At 45.7% G+C, this 20,146-nt stretch overlaps 1 protein-coding gene across 7 annotated transcripts in view; it reads right to left on the bottom strand.

Annotated features, from left to right (window-relative positions):
• PPP2R2B (protein phosphatase 2 regulatory subunit Bbeta) overlaps positions 1–20,146 on the bottom strand; it is a 383,456-nt gene that overhangs the window by 26,034 nt on the left and 337,276 nt on the right. For all 7 annotated transcript variants that reach the window (XM_006922957.1, XM_006922958.1, XM_006922959.1 and 4 more), the window contains one exon: positions 16,094–16,258. In XM_006922957.1, coding sequence (XP_006923019.1) covers positions 16,094–16,258 — 165 coding nt within the window. The remainder of the gene's footprint in view (positions 1–16,093; positions 16,259–20,146) is intronic.

The raw sequence follows: 20,146 nt of genomic DNA, 5'->3' as shown, positions 1-20,146 counted from the left end.
ACGACTCCGTCTCTGATTGTGTGTAAATTACTTGCTTTTTTGAGCCTCCATTTTCTCATCTATAAGCCTGAGCTTGTGGATTCATGTGAAAAAGATAAAATATTCACAAATACTCTGTGCTTACTGTGGGCCGGGCATTATCTTGTAGAATCCTCACCACAATGCAATAATGAAGCTTCCACGTAGAGGGAGACACGAGGCTGAGAGAGGTTATGTGCAAGAAGTAAAGTCCAAGTTTTCCACCCTGGGTCTGTCTGACCCCAGAACCAAGACTATTGACCGCTGTAGTATACTTCCTCTCCATCCTCATTAAAGCCAATTTTCCACCCACAAGAATCTCACAAATACCTATAAGCTGGCCTTTATGGTTTACCTTCTTGGACCTCAAAGGAGCTGGTAACTTCATGTCTGAAAGCCACTAGATGGCTTTCAAAAATTGCTGGCAGTTGTTCATTAAGATTTGACATTGCCAAAAAAGTCAAACCCTTCCCCTCCTTCCAGACTCTGCTCGACTCCTCCTTCCCTGTCACCTCTCCCCTTCCCACTCACCCCTGACATCCTTTCTGGACAGTTGAGTTAGAAACCATCGCTTCCTTCTCTGAACTTCTGGAGCAGAGTTCTCAAGTTCTGGCCAGGGCACAAGAGTCATGGAGCAGACCACCACAAAATATTACGATTATCATCCTTAAAGTAGGTTATTACAGATAACTCGGTATTAAATAATAAATTATTCTATACGAAAGTCTAATAGACCATAAATGTTTTAGGATAACTTCTAAGAGAAAAGTTTAAAAATATTTGATTTTCCTGGGAATTTGGAAAAGCTAACCCCCCAATGCCTTCATTCATTTACACATTTGCTTTAAAATTATAGTGCCAGTGTATTGTGAGACACATATTACATTATATCTAACATTAGAGCATTTATAAGCATGTCTCATCGATTCATTTGTTCACTCATTCATTCAGTATGATTTAGCACCCTTGATAGGTCAGGCACTGTTCCAGGAATGATCCTACTACTTAATAACCTCCCTAGGGGCTAGCAACCACGTGTTGTGTCAATACAAATTTGTAGGTTTGTGGCCCTACAATGACATGAATACAGAAGATTCTCGGGAAACAGGGACTAAAAAATGCTACACATGAGAACTTTGGGGAACACCTAGAGATGACATTTGGCATCACAGTTCATTTCCACAGTCTAACTCAATATTCAACATAAACATCATTTAGTCAGCATTTTCTCTTTGATATTGGGAATCTAAATTTCACGATCAATTTAAAATGAACTTTATACCAGAAAGAGTCTACAATTTCATATCCTATTGTCTCATTATGATGAGAACACCGAGGAAGTAACTGCATCTTATAAATCTGTGTTTCGCACAATCGCTTGTTCACATTTATAGACCGATTCCTTGCTTTCTTTGATCTCACCATTTTCCTAAGCTTGATGATACCATTTTCTCATATGTAACTCTTCAATGACAATTCCACTGCATTATAGTGATTTTTCAAATGACATCGAAATTTCGGGATGAACTAATCGGACCAGGATCAAGAATGCCTGTCCACGAGATAAATCCTATTTCAATCCTTATGTTCAGGTTAAAGACATAAGAGAAGATAAAAGCAAGTATCATTATAAGCTTCACAGGGGTGTGCATTCTCCTGTCCTCTGCTGCCTCTGGGCTGCGCTTGATGACAATGAGAGGCCAGCAGGTGCTTTGAGTAATTCAGCAGATAAAGGGATATGCACTGATGGGGCTGGAAGCTGCTGGAGTGGACAGCAGATCTCACGACTCGGTTATTGGTGCTGCCTACTGAGCTGTCAAAGTGGAATTATATGAACTGCACAGGGGGCTCGATTAGCCAATATACGTAAACATGGGTCAATTACACACACGGGAGAGTCCCTTTCCCTTCTCTGTCCTCTAATGCTGTATTGAAGGTGGCTGTATTCATTATAGGAAGTAAGAAATAAACCCATGATAAACCCACGATCTTTGCTGGTATATTAGACTCATCTTTTCTGGGCCTTGATTTCCTCAAGCTGTGAAAAAGAAGGAATACTCAGAATTCAGGATTTTGCGAAGATCCATTAAACAGCAAACTAAACAGCAAAAGATATCGATTTAATCATTTTATGCTTAGAAGTCCACAGAATTTGTTAGCTTTCTCTCCAAACTGTCCCTCTCCTAGTCCTTGCCAACCCCTTCAATGCCCTTCCCCTAGGCATGTGCTCTGGCCAAAAAGCTTGGCGTCTTCCTTCCACGTACAGTTTTTAAACAAGTCTTGTTCACCTAACACTCAAAGCATAGCCCAAATCAGTCCAATCTTAGTTGAAGCTGCTAGCATCTCTTGCCTGGACCATTTTGACAGCTTTCTAACTCTTCTATCAGAGTTCGTTCTTCCCCTGTGATGTTTCATTCTTTACATAGGCAGAGCGATATATTTATAAGGAAAATCATGCTACTCCTTGACATAAAGCCCTCCTAGATCTTCCTTTCCTAAGTACATCGAAAGCCAGATTCCTTACCTTGGCCTCCAGGGCTACCTCACTGCCTAACTTCCAAGTCCTTTGCATAGAATAATGTGGGAAGGAGGCTCTACAGTTATGCAAGGTGATTGCCTGAGATTGGGGTCCGGGAGACCTGGCTGCCAGCATACTCCTCATATTTCCCCTCAGCTGTTCCTTCTCATGACGCTGCCGGCAACCAAACTGGCCTTCCTCCTGCCCCTGGATCTGCCAAGCACAGTCTGGGTTCAAAGCCTCTGCATTTGCTGCTGCTGCTGCTTCAGAAAAGCTCTTCGCAAATCTCGCATTGCCTTATTTGCCTGTGTGTTTGTGGTCTGTCTCCATCTCCTTGGATAGAACGCCCTGAGGGCAGGAGATACCAGCGCCAGCAACAGCGCCTGGCACATAATAGTGACAATAAACATTTGTTAAATAAGCGAATAGTAGGTTGATTAGCATCATTTCAGGCTTCTCTTCCCTTTACTTTGCCTACAAATGCCAGTGCATTCCCAAAACCACTCTTTAAAGTGAGCCTTTTAATAAATAAATATATAAAAATGTATATGAAATATATATAAATAAACATATAAAGACGTATAAATAGAATTACCATGCAATAGATTTATCAGATTGCATGACTGTAGCTATTCCGTATGCATTTATTTAGCACCCTCGCTAGCTAAGTGCCGAAGGGAAAAATAGCCTTAGCCATAATGGAAGAACCATTTGGGGGAGAGACAGAAACAGAAACAAATCATTTCCACCTATGGAATCAGGTGCTCTGAGGGAGGGCACTTAGTCCTACGCAGCGACACATGGAGTACGGTGGGCAGAAGAGTGACTCCTCAAGGATGCCCGAGTCCCAATCCCTAGAACCCTTGAATGTTAGTTACCTTTCATGGCAAAGAGGAATTAAGACTGTACATGGAATTAAGGTTGCTAATCAGCTGACCTGAAAATAAGGAGATTAGTCCGGATTACCCGGGTGGGCCCAATGTAATCATGAAGGTCCTTAAAAATGGAAGAAGCGGGCAGAAGAGGAGAGTCCGAGTGATGCAGGGTGAGGACTCGTCCCACTGTTGTTGGCCTTCAGATGGAGGAAGGGGCCCTACGCCAAGGGATGTGGGCCGCCTCCGGAAGGTGGAGAAGGCAGAGAAACAGATTCCCCCCCAGAGTCTCCAGAAGGAATGCCTTGGGTTTAGCAGGTGAGACCCATGCCAGACTTCTGACCTATAGGAAGAACTGTAAGATGATAAGTGTATGGTGTTTCTAGTCACTAAGTTTGTGGAAATTTGTAACAGCAGCCATAGAAATATAATACAAAAAATAAGTGAACTTTCTGATATCGCCTCTGGAGGGAAGGGACAGGCTTTCGTGAGGGCCTCTCTAGGCGCTGGGCCTAGGAGAGCAATGTCCTTCTCTGGAGAAATCCCTCCCAGGTATTCCCTTGATTGGGGTTCTCTTGAACCTCAAATTCGAGATGCTCATCCAGTGCCTGTGACTGCTTTGCCAGTGATGGCTTGTCATGGACAATGATGACAGGCAAGTTGGCCCTGAAACATCCCAAGCCCAGAACGGCCAGAGCCACCTATAACCTCATGGCCAACATTTCCTGTTCTGTGTGTCTCTGGGGGCTGCAGTCGTGTGCCTAAGACGGTTTCAGCCTCTATGGTCTTCTCACCCAAGACCCCTAGTCGGGGACAGGGCAGGACCTGGGAAGGCGTCAACTGCTAATGAATGGTACTCGTCTCCAAAATTAATAAGCTTTCCAGTTCTTAGGAACATCACAGTCAATTGGAGTCTCCAGGATGACTAATTGACAGAACTGGCTAAATTAATCAAACATGGAAATGAGGATGAAGAGGAACAGGATCTTGTTTTTACTGTAGCTTAGGACTTGCCTGCTCTGCTGTTAATTGCTGCTAAGCTTGAATGGGGTAGACACGTGATTGGGGAGGGGGTGGTTCAGTGAATTCTGGTCCTTGTAACGCATCTCTGTTTGGCTTTTCTCCAGCAGGGTGTGTGTGTGGGGGGTGTCTGTGTGTGTTTGTAATCCTGTCATCAGCCAAAAGCATTTTCATGAAGGGCCTTGTTTTTCTTAACCTAACCAAGTGCCTCTGAAATAAACACTATAAACACTATTAATTATGCCCCCGATCAAGACTGAACCCCGTCTGGGAGCCGTGTCAAACTTCCGAGGTTTTAAGATTCACTGCAGCTGCCATCTCAGCTGACGCCTTTGGACACATTCCATTAGAGGTCTGGGTGAATGAGCCGCAGGTTTATTAAAGGATCTAGTGGCCTGTGGAACCAAAACTCGGCAGTTAAGTTTATAGATGAGGGTGATGAACGAGACAGTGGAGTTCATGTCTGTCTGAGGACAGAGTTAGTTCTGCCGTTGAAGACTGTAGGGCTAGGGGTTCCAGCTGATGGGGGTTGTGTAAAATAGAGCCTCATGAAATTATCCTTCTGGATCTTAGAAAAAGATCATGCTCTCTTTTCAGTTGCCAAAGACCAAGAAGAATAAGAAGAATGAATTCTTCTTTTGGAAGCAGGCAGACTTGGGTTCAAATCTTGGCTGATGCCCTGGGATCTGGGGCAAGTTTCTTCACCTCTCTGTGACTCATCTGTAAATTAGTTACTAATCCTAATCTTTATGGGTTGCCATGAGACTTAAATGAAATACAGAAGGGCTCAAAAATAATATCCACACCCAACCATTATACACACCTTTGGAAGAAAATGGAACTTCTGCTTTGGATGGTTAGGCTGGGCATCTAAACTTGGCCCCATTCACATCGGAATTCAGGCTGTTTTCCAGTGACCACACTATTTACTGAAACATCTAAGACTTTAAGGCCTAAAGAGCTTGTACCTTTCCTCCACAGCATAAACACGTCAGATTATCTTCACACCAGGCCCATGACAGGCAGATTTAAGTGCACTGCAGGGTAATGCTGTCTAGCCTGGACAGCCTGCCTTGGTTTCATCTGAAGGAGAGAATTTCTGGGGCCAAGTCTCAAGCTGTAGACTTGTCAGTGCTTCTGGTATAGAATAACTGTAGGCAGCAGACTTGCTGGTAGAGTCCGTGCAAGGGGCTGGGTGCTGTACAGCTGCCCATCACGGCTGCCGAGAGGAGGCCCAGAGCCTCACGCTGATCTTCAAGTCTCTCCCTGGATGGTTTCATCTCCTGAAAGCCCCCAGCACAAGCCACTCCCTTTTAACAGGATGTGACCTCTAGGGCAGGCAAGGAGTGAGGCAGGTCTCACCAGGCCATGGTGGAGGAACTATCTGACACTGAGCATGGTGTTCACATATGTGATTGATTTCATCCAGCAAAGATGCAGTGTGAAACTACTATGTGTCAGGCAGGGTGCTAATTGCTTTTACTTTAAGGAACAGATTAATGGCTGAAGATTTCCATGAGACCAAATCCCATAATCACATCTCTGCTCTTATCTTTCTTGACATCTCAGAAGCATTTGACATAATGGATCCTAATATCTTTCTAAATCGCTCCGCTGTCTTGGCTTATATGACTACCGCTCTCCTGCCCCTACCCCTTGCTTTCCCTCCTATCTCGCTGGCAGCTCACTCTCAGTCCCCTGTAGAGGTTGCCTCCTCTTCCCCCTCCCTGCTGGTAAATGCTGGCCTGCTCTTGGCCTCACCGTGGACTCCACCTGCACCCTCTTCCCTAAGCCGCTTTACCCCATTCCAGGGCTTTAAATACCATACCACGCTCAGGACTCCTAAATTCCTATCTCCAGCCCAGACTTTTCCCCTGAATCCTAGACTCAGATATCCAATTGTTACCAGATTTCTCTCACTGGGTGTATCATAGGCATCTCAATCTGGACGCATCCGAAAGAGAACCCTCAGCCTTTTCACGCCAAACCTGTTCCCTCCTCGGTCTTCTCATTTCAGTCTGTGTTACTACTGCACCCTCAGTCACTCAAGACCAAAACTCAGGAGTTATTTTAAAAAAATTAAAAATTTTTTTTTTTTTAGACGAGGCAACCCTTGGTTGACCTCACAGATTGCAAGGACCTTGTCAGCTTACAATCCCTTATTTTTTTATTTTTTACACCTACAGCACCTGGTCTTCCTAGGTGGTCTCCTATCCAAGTACTAACCAAGCCCGACCCTACTTAGCTTAGGAGTTATCTTAGATTCCTCCTTTTCTATCACCTCTCCACTTCCAGCCTCTTGGAAAGTCCTCTTGGCCCTACCTCCTCATTAGATTCTGCATCCATTTATCACCCCTCCACTGCCCCTGACCAAGTCAGAGTCATTCTCATTTCTTCTCCACACTATGGCAAAAGCCTCCTGATCGGTCTCTCTGCTTCCGGGCTTGCCACCCCTCCCCACCTTTTTTTGGATAACTCGTTTAAGACCATAAGCAGATTATTCATTTCTCTGCTTAGAACAACCCACGGGCTTCCATCTCACTTAGAATGGAATCCTGGCACTCTGCCCCAGTCTCCAGGGCTCTGCGTGGCCTGGCTCCAGCCCACCTTCTCAGCCTCATGCTCACACTGTTTCTCAGCCCACCAGCCTCCCTGTGCTGATCTTTTTCCTATTCTTTGAACATACAGGTTGCTCCCCTGCCAGGGCCTTCATACGACATGTTACCTCTGGCTCCTTTTGACAATTCAGGTCTCAATTCAAAAGCTTTCCCTCGCCACCCTGTGGAAAAAGCTCCATCCCATCACTCCTCAACCCTGTTTATTCTTATAGCTTTTCTCTCTCGTTCATTTGCACACTTGCATGTCTTCTCTCCTGCCTCTCTGCTAGAATGTAGGAAGCTCCTTGAAGGCAGGAGCGAGTCCATGTTTAATAAATCTTAAATAAGTGATTTTGGGGCATCCTGGTTAAGCGACGCAGGCCTGGATCAAACCCCAGCTCTGTCACTTCTTCGGTGGCCATGAGAGTATCATTTCCCCTCTTAAGCTATTTTCCTCATCTGTAAAAAGTGACTAATAATAGTATGTACCTCCTAGGGTTGTCAGGAGGATTGAATTAGCTCACATCTTAGCTTGCTTTCTGGATAGAGTAAAACGTCATAAAAATGAGCTGTGATTATGGCTGTTGACGTGACTGCATCTACGACTATTGCTGCTCTCCTCCTGTTCCTGCTCTTAAAAGAGACGCATGGAAGGGAAGCGAGACAGCATCATCATTCCAAACCTAACAGCACGGACCTCATGCTGTGGGCCAGGCCCTGTGCTAAGGCTTCACTGTATTATCGCATTTAAACCCCAAAAGCAGCCTCTAAGAGAAGTGCTGCCACTAGTCATATTTTATAGGTGAGGAAATCGAGGCACAGAGAAGTTAAGTAACCTGTTCGAGATCGCCCAGTGAGGCCATGGACGCGGACTGATGGTGGACACCCTTTGATCTTCCTTCCCTAGCTTGGCCCCGTCTGACGTCACTCACTATTGTCGGTTTAGTGTGACAGAGGGAAGAAACAAAGCAAAAACGTTTTGGGCTGTGCTTGCAGGGAAGGCTACACGCTGAATGTCTGCGTACCCACCGAATCCATGTGTTGAAACCTAGTCCCCAGTGTGATGGTATTTGGAGGTGGGGGCTTTGGGAGGTGATTGGGTCATTTGGGGGAGCCCTCAGGAATGAAATTAGTGCCCTTATAAAAGAGACCTCAGGGAGTCCCCCAGGCCCCTCCGCCATGTGAGGGCACAGCAAGAGGACAGCTCTCTATGAACCAGGTCATGGGTCCTCACCAGGCACAGAATCTGCTGGCACCTTGATCTTAGCCTTCCCAGCCTCCAACACTGTGAGAAATAAGTGTCTGTTGTTCAAGCTGCTCAGCCTGTGGTAGTTGATTATAGCAGCCCAAATGGACTCAGACAGAGGCGTCGGGCTGGGCTCCACACCGCCTCGTCTGTCCAGGTCCCTAAGATATGTGCTGTCAGGGGTGTGCCTGTGGAGAGAAGGACATAGCTCCACCCCGGAGCTAAGGCATCCAGTGGGGCTCTCCTGTTATCCACCAACTCTCTCCCGGTTATAGAAGTAAAACTGCAGCCTCGGCGGGAACCTGGAACGTAGGAAGGCTGCCCTCAGTTCGTGGCCCTGACATAGTCCCTGCCAGTAGCTCTCCACACACTCATCTTCGCGTTGCTGCATTCACGGTGGGTTTGTAACTTTGCGTCCTGTCTTAACACTTATTACAAGCATTTCCCCATTTGCGCCATCTTTGACTGTGTCCACAGGTCACCAGCACGTTCACTCTCTAGAGTCCCTCCCAGCACCCCTTGCCCTGTGCCGACTCCCCTGAGCATTTCACCCGCTGCTGCTGTGCTGTTAATACAAACTCTACTTACTCGGGATGCTCTCCCCTCAAGAGCAGCTTTTGAGTAGGGTACAGGCTCCTCGGCACCTTATAACCTCTAAAGTCAATTAATGTCCCTGTTGTTCAGAGAAAAATTGTGTTTCCTCAACACAGGGAAGTATCCAGGCATCGTCACCATAAAACACTGACAAGCATAGGTGGTTGTAGAGACTCGGTGTGCATGTTTTATCTCCTCAGGACTTAGGGTCCCCACTGCCTTCAATGAGGGACAAGAGCACCGTGCTCACGATGGGTCAGGGGCTGTGTCTAGTGCCCTGCACCCGCGATTACTTTTCACCCCTGCCACCCAGAGGAAAACGTCAGCATGGCACCTTGCCCAGGCTGCTTGTGGCGGGTATGCCTGGGTCCACACCTGGGACTTCTAAAGCCTGTGCTCTTGATTTTTAAAAAATTTTCATGTCTTCTATTATGGGCTAAACTGTGTCCCTCCTACCTCCCAAATTCATACGTTGAAGTCCTAACCCCCAGTATCTCAGAATGTGAGTGTATTTGGAGAAAGAACCTTTAAAGGGGTAATTAGGTGAAAATGGGCGGGCCCTAATCCAATATGACGGGTATCCTTGTAAGAAGGGGAGTTTTGTGTGCAGAGGGAGGATGATGTGAAGACGCAGGGAGAGGGTGGGCGTTAGCAAGCCAAGGAGAGAGGCCTAAAGCAGATCCTGTCCGCATGGCCCTCGGAAGGAACCGACTCTGCTAACACCTTGATCTTAGACTAGCGGCCTCTAGAAACGTGAGACAAGAAGGTTTTGTTGGTTACGCCACCCAGTCTGTGGTACTTGGTTATACATCACCTTTTCTCTGCTGTTTCCCATCTACCAGCAATGATCAGTGGAACCCTGCTCCATGCTGGGCACTCCTAAGTACTGGTAGTTGGTAAATATTGGTATTTCAGGGGTTGGTATAAGATAAATAAGGTCCCTGCCCTCGTGAAGATTGCATTCTAGTCAGGGAGACAGGGGAAGAAAAGCAAACATCTATAGGTGAGCGCTATGAAAGAAAGGAAGAAACAGATAAAGAGAGAGTGTGGGTAGGGTGAACAGAGGAGTTCTCTCTGACGAGGTGACATTTTCCCAGAGACTTGAAAAATGAGAACAGTGCAGACAAGTCGGGGGCATGGTGGGAGGGCATTTGAGGCAGGTAAAAGCCTGTGCAAAGGCCCTGGGGCAGGAAAGGGCTGGGTGTGTTGGGGGGATAGGAAGCAGGCCAGTACGGCCAGACTATGCAGAGCTGAGGTTGGAGAGGGGAAGGAACCAGAGTCACGTAGGGCATTGGAAAAGAGTTTCGATTTAACTTCTCTTTCATTTCCTAGGTTGCCATTCATCACACGGGGCCAGTGTCTTCACTCAACTCTCAATACTTATGCGCTGAAAGGGAAATGCGTGATTCAGACCAGCCAGTTGTTGCTGCCATCAGCACCCTATTGTTTCAGGCATAAGAATCTCAAACTGCAAACCCAACCCTGTCACTACCGCCAGAAGCGATAGGAAAAAAAAAAAAAAGAGAGAGAGATGAGGGAGAGAATCATCCCTTCCACCCCCTGCTGAGTATGCAGAGTGAGGGACATATGGAAATTAATATATGCAGCTCTGATAACACGAATCTCCTCGGCATTTTGATTAAACGCCGACGGTTATTAAATACCCTCCTTCTCAGAGCTCATCTCCGAGAGCCAATGTTGCTTTTCATTTTGAACGCTGATGAACTGTCTCAATTCCGTTTGCACACCTCGGCTGAACCGTGGTCAACGGAAGGCTGGCGTTTGAGGAAGATGGAGAAAATCAATATGAAATGTCAGGCGAGAGGTCAGATTGAACTTGTTTTCCTGGCTGGCAGGAGCCCGGGGCCGCTGCTGCAGCAGCTGAACAAAGGGAGATGTGCACCGAAGAAGGTCGGCACTTTGGACGAGTCAGGAAAATGAATTTCATTCACTTCTTAATTAGATTAGGAGGCTGCCGGCTGGCAATTCAGAGCACTGCTGGTGTCAGGACGGGGCGTGGGGAGGCAGGGCTGCGGCAGAGGCTTGTAGGCTGCTAGTGAGCGCCCGGGTCTACCTAGGGACTGTCTCCGGGGATTTGCTACTCTAGGGCTGTGTGGGACCCAGGCTGGAGGCAAGAGCAGCCTCTGGGGGCCCTGGGTGTATGGCTTGGGAGGCCTCCTGCTTCTGTGGGCCCGAGGACCCTACCCTGTTCTCTTTCCAGGTAACTTCTCGGTCTTTAGGTCACAGTCAGTGGTCACTGCCTTGGGTTGTAAAGTCCTTGCCACATCCCCTCATAGCACCACATGCCTCTATTTCATACTAATTTTTATAGTTGCAATGTCATATCTGTGATTCTAGGATTAATGCATCTTTCCTCCTTAAACAGTGTGATGGTTAATTGTATGCGTCAGCTTGACTGTGCCATGGCATGTCGAAATATTTGGTCAAACATTATTCTGGGTGTTTCTGTGTGTTTTTGGATAAATTTAACATTTAAATTGATAGACTGAGTAGAGCAGATTGCTCTCCTTAGTGTGGGTGGGCCTCATCCAATCAGTTGAAGGCCTGACTAGCACAAAAAGGCTGACCTTCCCCCAGATAAGAGGGAATACCTCTGCCTCCTTTGAGTTGGAATATCAATGTTTTTCCTGTCTTCGCACTCAGTCTAAAACATTGGTTTGTGAACCTGCTGACCTTTGGCCTAGAACTATATCATCAGCTTACTGGGGCTTAAGCCCTTGGACTCAGATTGAAACGATACCATTAGCCCTCCTGGGTCTCCTGCAGTCCTACTGCACATATTGGAACTTGTTGGCCTTCATAATTGCATGAGCCAAATATTTATAATACATCTCTCTCATATACACCACGTATATGGATATGGGATATTGGTTTTGTTTCTCCAGCGAACTCTCACTCATACAGACAGTGAGCACTAAAAGGGAGAAAACCAGGTCTGGTTTTTCTCACCATAATGGCCCCAGAGTCTGGTACAGTACCTGACATCTATAGTATGTGCGTGACAAATAGCAATTAGTAAGTAATTGGGCTTTATATATCTGGAAAAAGGGTTGGAGTTTCAAGAACCTTATAGCTGAGGCAGAGCATAAGAGGGGATTCAGGAGGAATAATTGTGATGACTGCTGTTGCTATTTATTGACTCCCGTGTGCCCGGCAGAGTGCTAGGCACTCACCACATGCTGGCACTTCCTTCTCATGAACAACCAGCCCTAGGAGGCTGTCTTTATTATTTCTACTTTCAAATGAGGAACTTGGGGCTCAGAAGGATTAACTAACTTGTCCGAGGTCACAAGGCCACGGAGCGTCAGATTTCTGATTCCAAAGCTTGTACTCTAAGCCATTCTAGTTCTGGAAATTTCTAAGGCCTATTCTTTTTTCCATCTTGAGTTGAAGGTTCATCAAGCCTCTTCTTCAGCTTATTCCAGAACTCATGTGGGTCTGCCTAACCCCAAAGCCCAGGCTGGTGTGTGCCACACTGGCTGTGAGTACGCTGGGGCTTCTCATGCCATCTCTGGCATCCACTTTTGAGTTGGTGGCCCTTCAAGCTCGGTTCTACCTTCACCCACCAGCGAGATCCTGCCTCCTTAGACACTTCGTGTCAACTCGCACACGGCATGTTCCAAACTGAATGCCAACCCTTCTCTCGCCTCCAGGATGGCTTCTTATTAGTCTCCATTTTCACATGCTGTTTATGTCAACCCTCAGGCAGAAATTTATTTATTGAATAAATATTTATTGAACACCTACTTATGTATCAGGCCTTGGGAATCCTGTCGGCAACAAAGATTCAGTTCTTGTCTTCAGAGGGTCTACAGGCCAGAGGGGAAGGACACTGAACAACTAATATCTATGTGCGATAAATGCCAATCTCCAGTACCACTTATATCGCCATAGTCATCTTAAAAGAAAACGTTCTTTTCTTCTTTCCCTTCCTTTTGATGTCCATAGTTACCATACTTATCTAGTTATACGTTTCCATTGTACTGAGATTAAAGCAAAACCTTCTAATTCTCCTATGTTTCTTCTTATGACCACTGTGTTAATATTCCAGAAAACAGGAATCATATAACTTCTGTTCTCCAGCCAAATGATCTCAAATTGCTGTCTATATACTAGGAACTGGGGCCCATGGATGTATCCTTGGAGGTCAGGGAGGAGGAGACTGTGGGGTATATGAGGTAGAACAGGAAGCCAGAGGATAAATGCTGCATCTTTTGGGAACCTAAATCTTGCTTGGAATTTTGGGATGGGTAGAAATGTGATTTTTAAACTGAACGGAAAGTACACATTTCATGGGAACGAAATACAAAATTCATGTGGAATTTCAAGATGAAAATATAAGAGTTCAGAGAAAATCTCATGTGGTCAGTACTTTCCTCAGAGTCTTTGGCCTCTGCTGGGCACAGGCTGACTGGCCAGGCCTCCCAGAGCATCTCACAGAGGCTGGATTGCCTCTCTGGATGTCCTTATTCCATAGTGGCAAGACTTGCGTCTGGCCTTGGGAGTGCTGTGCTTGGTGGAAACGTTTAAGAAGGACTGGCGCCCATGAAAGCCAGCCTCTGGGTATAGAGTAGGTGGTCAATGAATGAATGAGTAGAGAAATGAATGAATGAACACATGAAGGCATAAACTTCTGACTTTGATCTTCGAGGACCAACCTGATAGGAACCATCACCCCTATTTGACCTCACTTCCTCAATATTCTCCTTCCACTGAAGCCCGACAGTTCTTACTAAGGCTCTTCAAAGGTCTTGTGTAACTTCCTAACTTCAGTCTACTCTGTGCGCGCTGCGAGACACATTCTCTCTCTGTTTCCCACCAAATCCTACTTGTGCCTCAACACTACTACTCAGCGTCTGTCTTCCCTGTGAGGTCTATCCCAAGAGTCCCAGCCTCCCCTGAACATCCCGGCCCCTAATTGTCTCTACGACTCATTTGGGTATTAATACCCATGCTGCCTGATACATTGTTCCTGAAATGTGTCCTGAGTACATCTTAGGTCGTTTGCCAAATTTTAAAGTCCTGAGCATAGGAGATGTCTTACCTTTCCATTGCACCCGTTTATAGTTCTTCACAGTAGTAGACATATCACAGATACATGAAAACCGTGCTGAAAGACGGACAATGAGTTTGAATCCAGACCTGTGCTTCTCGACTGGGAGCAATGTGCCCCCAGCGGACATTTCACAATGCCTGGAGACACTTTTGGTTGTCACGTTTGCCTTTGCTACTGGCATCTAGTGGGTAGAGGTTGGGGATGCTGCTAAACACCCTACAAGGACAGCTTCCTCTCCCAAAGAGCTGTGTGCCCCAAATTTTACCGTGCTACTGTTAAGATCCTGTGTACATTATAGTATCTGCCTGACTTGTTTTCCTGTCTGTTCTTCCAGTCAGAATCCAACTTCTGTCCTTCTGCCTTCGGTCTAAGCAACTTCTCTAAAAACTAAATTCTAATCATATTATTCTGCTGGCTACTTTAGTGGCTGTTCATTGACTTTCAGAAAAAATTCAAGTTCTTTTTCCTGGCCATTATGACTGGGATCTTCATTCCTCCTGAGCTTCAACCCTCTTCCTTCTCCAAGTCATTCCCTACATGTAAGCCATATCGGTCACCCTGCAGTTCCAAAAACATTTGTGACCTTTCGTGTCTCAGTACCTTTGCACATGCTGATCATTCTGCCTCAAACACTTTCCTCTGTGTTGGCTTATAAGTAAGTACTGCTCAAAGATCAATACCAGCATGCACATCAGCAAATGTTTACTAAGCACCTCTCATGGGCTAGGCACGGTTTTAGGTGCTGGGGAAAGAACAGTGAACAAAACAGATGGTTTGGATCCATGCTCTCCAATAGAACTGTCTGCAAGGGAGGAAATGGCTTAACTTCCATCTGCATTGCCCCATATGGGGGCTACTAGCCAATGTGGCTAGTGAGCACTTGAAGTGTAGATAATCTGAATTGAAATCTGCTGTAAGTGTAAAATACACATCATACTTTGAAGACTTAGCATAAAAAAGTAAAACATCTCATTAACGATTCTTAATAGCTATTGAAGCCTCCTGACAGACCTACGATGCTGACGTTATTATTTCACCTATTTTACACACGAGAAAACTGAGGCTCAGAAAGGTTAAGGAAAGTTGGACAGAGCCAGACAGGTTATCAGGAGCAAAAACCTGGCTTTGACCTGGGTCTGTATGACTCTAAAATCCAATCCGCGCAATCGACACAGCATGACACTGTACCTAGCATATGATGGGATCTGCCACCAGACATGGATGACCGCTGCCTTCTGGGTACCTCTGCCCTGGGGAGCTGTTTCTTTTCTAGAAAGCCTTCCTGCTGGCACCAGGCCTAGTCTGTCTCCTACAGCACTCACAGTCAGTGCCAGCTGACGCTTGCTTCACCTGTTGACATTGGCCTTAACCCCGGTCTCCAATCACTCAGTCCCCATTGGTTTGGAGTTGTTTAGCTCCCTCCACACCCTGGAAACTCCACCGTGACCTGAGGGCCGTGAGTCTGGCTGCCCTTTGACCCCTTCCCCCGGTGCTCACTAGAACCACTGGGACTTCTAGAGTGCCGGTTCCCAAAGCTGCAATCTCACCCAGAAGCCGCAGACCCCTTCTCCCAGCAAATTAAGATATAATTGACATATAACATTGTCTTACCTTAGTCACCGTCTCCAGCTGCCATTCTTGATTCCTTGTGTATTCTCAGCCTCCCACACAGCCCAGCAGGTCCCGTTAGCTCTATTGCCCAGATCTGTCCAGAACCGCCCATCCCCCTCCATTTCCACACCACCACCCTCGTCCAGGCCACACTCATCTCCTGCCTGGATGTCACGACAATCCCTAACTGGTTTTCCCGTCTACTCCTCAGGTACCTTCTCCCCACAGCAGCGAGAGTGATCTTAAAACATAATTTGGATCATGCCATAATGTTATCTGACGGGGCTCATTCTTATTCATTTCTATATTCCACAGCCAGAAGCAAATGTTTGTGGAACTGAATGTGAGGTTTCATCTCGACTGCAATGCCCAACATGGAGCCGACTCCTGAGTCAGGCCAACACTTGTAGTTTCTTTACTCCCACTGTTTCTAACGTGTGGAAGAAGATCAAAACCCTCCAGGCTCTTCCCGTCTCCCCTTGCATGTCAGGGGCCAGTGGCCCAGCCACCCACATCAGCTCTGGGCCGCTCGCTACTCACATTTGGTGTGTCTGTCACACAGGGCCGATGCCCTCATGTCACACAGCCGGATTGTCCCTTTGCTGCTGCTGTACACGAAGGTGTTGCAGTGATGGGGGTGGAACTCAGCTGCCGTGATCACCTCCGTGAGCTCCTCCATGTTGGCCGGCTTAATGTCAACAATATCTGGCACAGACGAGTCAAGGAGCGGACCGGGAGAAGGGGAGCAGAAACTTGGGGGTGACTGGTTAATGGCACTGTCTTACTTTAGTATAACATGTGCGCTTTTGTCGTACGTGGTGAAGCCTCATAATATCTCTGTGAGCAAACAGGTATGTGTTATTGGTCGCAGGCAGACGAGGCCTAGGGTTCGCAGTGGTCAGAGGAAGTATTAGAACGCAGGTCTCCTTGGCGCCTTCTCAGTAGTTCATGTTCCATGACATGTGGACGTCCCCATTCACCATCAAATCACCTGCTCATGCAATTGTGTTAAACTGCGACACGTTGCAAAGACTTTCATTTCTCATTTTACAGCAGTGGTTAATAAACTAGTCCCATGCCAAATGAATAATTCAGCTTATTTGAATTTTTACCCAGACTCCTGTGCTGATAAATGGTACCTATGGTAGACTGTAAATCCTCTTTCATGAAATGTCTGAGACCTTCTTCAATAGTATATTATTGATGATGATGATGATGATAGCTGCTACCATTTATTGAGCACTTACTATAGGTCAATCACAGTGCAAAGCACATTAGGTACTTTATCTCATTTAGCACTTTCCTTTTCCCCATTTTTCAGGGGTGCAAACAGAGGCTCAGAGTAAGTAACTTGCCCCAAGTCACATGGCTAAAGAGTGGCAGCACTAGAATTTTATCCCAGGCATAAAATTTGTGCTCTTTCATAATTATGCAAAATTTCTCTTATCAAAGACATGTAGGAGCTCATCTCCATAAGTTGTGAGCTGCTTTAGAGCTTGTGTGGGAGTTTATGCAGCTGAAAGAAGCCATCTAATTGTATGGCAAGACAGTTTTAGCCTCCTATGGAATATTTAGTTTTCTCAGTATTTTCCTTTTTGATCAAGAATTATTATAGCTCTATTTTTATTTTTTAAAATTTATTTAAATTAGTTTCGAGTATATAGTACATTGGTTAGACATCTTATATAGTTCATAAAATAATCCCCCCAATTGCTCCCTCCCTCCCCTGGCCCTCCACTTAGCCATCATATTAATGCTAACTGCATTCCCTATGCTGTGCTCCCCATCCCCGTGACCATCTATTGACTTCTAATTTGTACTTCTTCAATCCTTCGCCCCATTCTCCCAGCCCCCCACACCCCCCCGTCCGTCACCAAATTGTCCACTACATTTGTGAGTCTGTTTTTGATTTGTTCTTTTTGTTCTTTAGATTCTGCAAATAAGCGGAATCATATGGTATTTATCTTTGTCTATAGCTCTATTTTTAAAGACCACATCCTGGTATACTGAAATGAAACATTTGGTCTTTCGTTTATAAAGGTGACGTAACAGCAACAAACACCTTGAATGTGGTATCTGTTATGTATGAGGGCGTGGGTTTGGGCTGATCCCTTTGTACCCCAACTGAGAGCTCAGAGGACCTGGGTGCAGGCTGGGAGGCACCTGGGCTGGGGCAGAGGTGCTATCTCAGGACCCAGCAACTTCCTGCAAGAGAACAGGCCTCATGACATGGATGCCATTACTTGGGAAAGCTGACCAAACTGATTCCCACTTTCCTAGACTTCACCACTTTTGTGATTTTTTGCCCTATCTGTATATCATCAGGTAGTATTTTTATACTTAACTTTTTTTTCTTCAGATAAACTTAAATTGACTCACTTTTTCTTAGCCTTATCAACGCAGTAATCTATTATTCACAAAATCATCAGTATAATGAGCTAGTTCAATTTTTAATAATAGACATGAAAATAAATGTATAACAATTAAAATCAAAATGTTTATGTGTGTGCCAGGAGTCTATGTACCCTGTTTTGGAAAACACTGCGCTGACCCTATAAGCTGCAACTTGATACAGAATGTCCTATTAGACTGGGATAGATGAAGTCTTCTCTGCTCTTCATGAAGTTAGTAGCATAGTCCCTTCCTTGGAGTTTAGATGAGGTGCAAGTAAATGCACTGGTATTTTTTGTTACATCAACACTAACGACGCATTTATCTATTATCAAACATCACCTATGCTCTTGCTACAACTGTTTCAGCATGCGGTTTGTTGTAATAGGGGCTGTGTATTTGGCTGTGTCACTTCCCCCTTCAATTATCTCGTCTAAATTTTGTTGGGTTCTTTCTAAAATTAGCTTCAGACTGAACTAACATTATATTTTACTACAATTTCCCCCACCGAACCCAGATGCAGATATTACTTGGGTCTCTGGAGGATGTGGGTCCCCTGGATTCACAAAATACTACCTTTCAACTTAACTACTGCCAGAATTATAAATATTATTGCAGTGAGCACCTGGGGAGCGAGAGCCGGTGCCCTTCAGAAGGCCCCGAGCTGCAGCTCTGGTATTCTCCCCAGCCCTCTGACCCATACTCTGGGCTAGTGGCCATGACATGGGGTGGAGTAAGCAGAGGTCAGTGTTCAGCTATTGTCAGATTTCATCACCCTCCAGAAAGAGCTTCTGTACCCTTCTGTGCCAGTGAGCAAGTTTCTCTTTTCCCAAAATAAAAAAAGAAAATCTGGTGTCAGCTTTTTCAACCTCTACCAGTATAGCTCTAAAAACAAGAGTAACTGGAAAGGATCTTTGCTGTGTGGGAGGAGGAGATGTCACATCTACGGTTATTATTTTCTCACCTAAAAATAAAGCCCAAATGTCAGAATGTGTAAAAATGAAGTGCTTAAACATATCTGTGAAACCAGCAACATCCACTACCGAGAACACCATCATGGGGAGGTGGCTCCTGAGTCTGCTTAGGGCTGCTGCCTCTGGATCCATCCTCCCTCCCATCCATTCTGGACCTCCATGTCTGCCCATCATCCCTCAGCCTCAAGCATCTCTCTTTTGACTAGAGTGCTTGTTTGAGTCTGACTCTCTGGGGCTTAGTGGGTAAAAGTGTGATCCCGCTCTTCTTTTTAATAACCATGATGATAAAGACAACGAGAAGGAGAATAATGTTTATCGAGTGCCATGTGCTGTCTAATTTGACCTTTATCTCAGCCTTATGAGGTCAGTATTAACTGGCTCATTATCCAGCAGAGGAAATGGTGACTGAGGTTAATTACTTAAGGTCATATGACCAGTAGGGGGCAGAGTTGGGGTCTGAACTCAAGTCTGTCCAACTCCAGAGCCTGGGTTCTTGACCACATGTTACTTTCCTCCCCCAAGGAATGGCCCTCACAGAGCCGGCCCTTCTGAGCGTGGTGATTCCGGCTTTCCTGAAGAATCCCCTGGCTAATCTGAGAGGAAGCTCTGTCTCTTCTACTTTGGGCCTGTGCTCTCTTCATTCACTGTCCACTTTGGGGACATTTTTCCGAACCATGATTGGGACACAGCATCTCACCTAAGATTTTTGTGTCCTATTATATGATAGACATATTTTTTGAAACTGAAGTTGGGGCAGAAACATGATAAGGGATTTCTTGAATCATTATCTGATGGAGAATTGGCTGAGTTTTAGAAACTTTTGGGAGGAGTCTAGTTGCTAAAAATTCGATGGCATATGGGGATGACAGGAGAGCATATTTCACATTTAGATATTTCATATCTGCATCATCTAGAAGCCCAGGCCCTTTGCCTTGCACTGTTGTAAAGGGAGACACACACAGCTTCGGTCCATGTGGTTTTGCCCTTCATGTTGGGAAGGAAGGAGAAACGAGATGAGTACTGTGTGGCTCCCTGTATCATCTTGAAAATGGAATGATGTATTTTGACAGTCAATTTTCTCTTCCCTATCCTTTAGAGCTCTCTATCCAAATTATTTCCCTGTTGTCCCGAAGAACTAAATGGCAAAAGCAAAACACAGCATTGGATTCACAGATAATATACAAGGCGGACAGCCAACAGATTGCTATTAAATTAACCCTGGGGCTTG

The sequence above is a fragment of the Pteropus alecto genome, unplaced genomic scaffold (genome assembly GCF_000325575.1).
Source record: "Pteropus alecto unplaced genomic scaffold, ASM32557v1 scaffold78, whole genome shotgun sequence".
NCBI lineage: Eukaryota > Metazoa > Chordata > Mammalia > Chiroptera > Pteropodidae > Pteropus > Pteropus alecto.
Note: the sequence above shows the minus strand (reverse complement) of the source record. Positions and strands in the feature narration are given on the sequence as shown.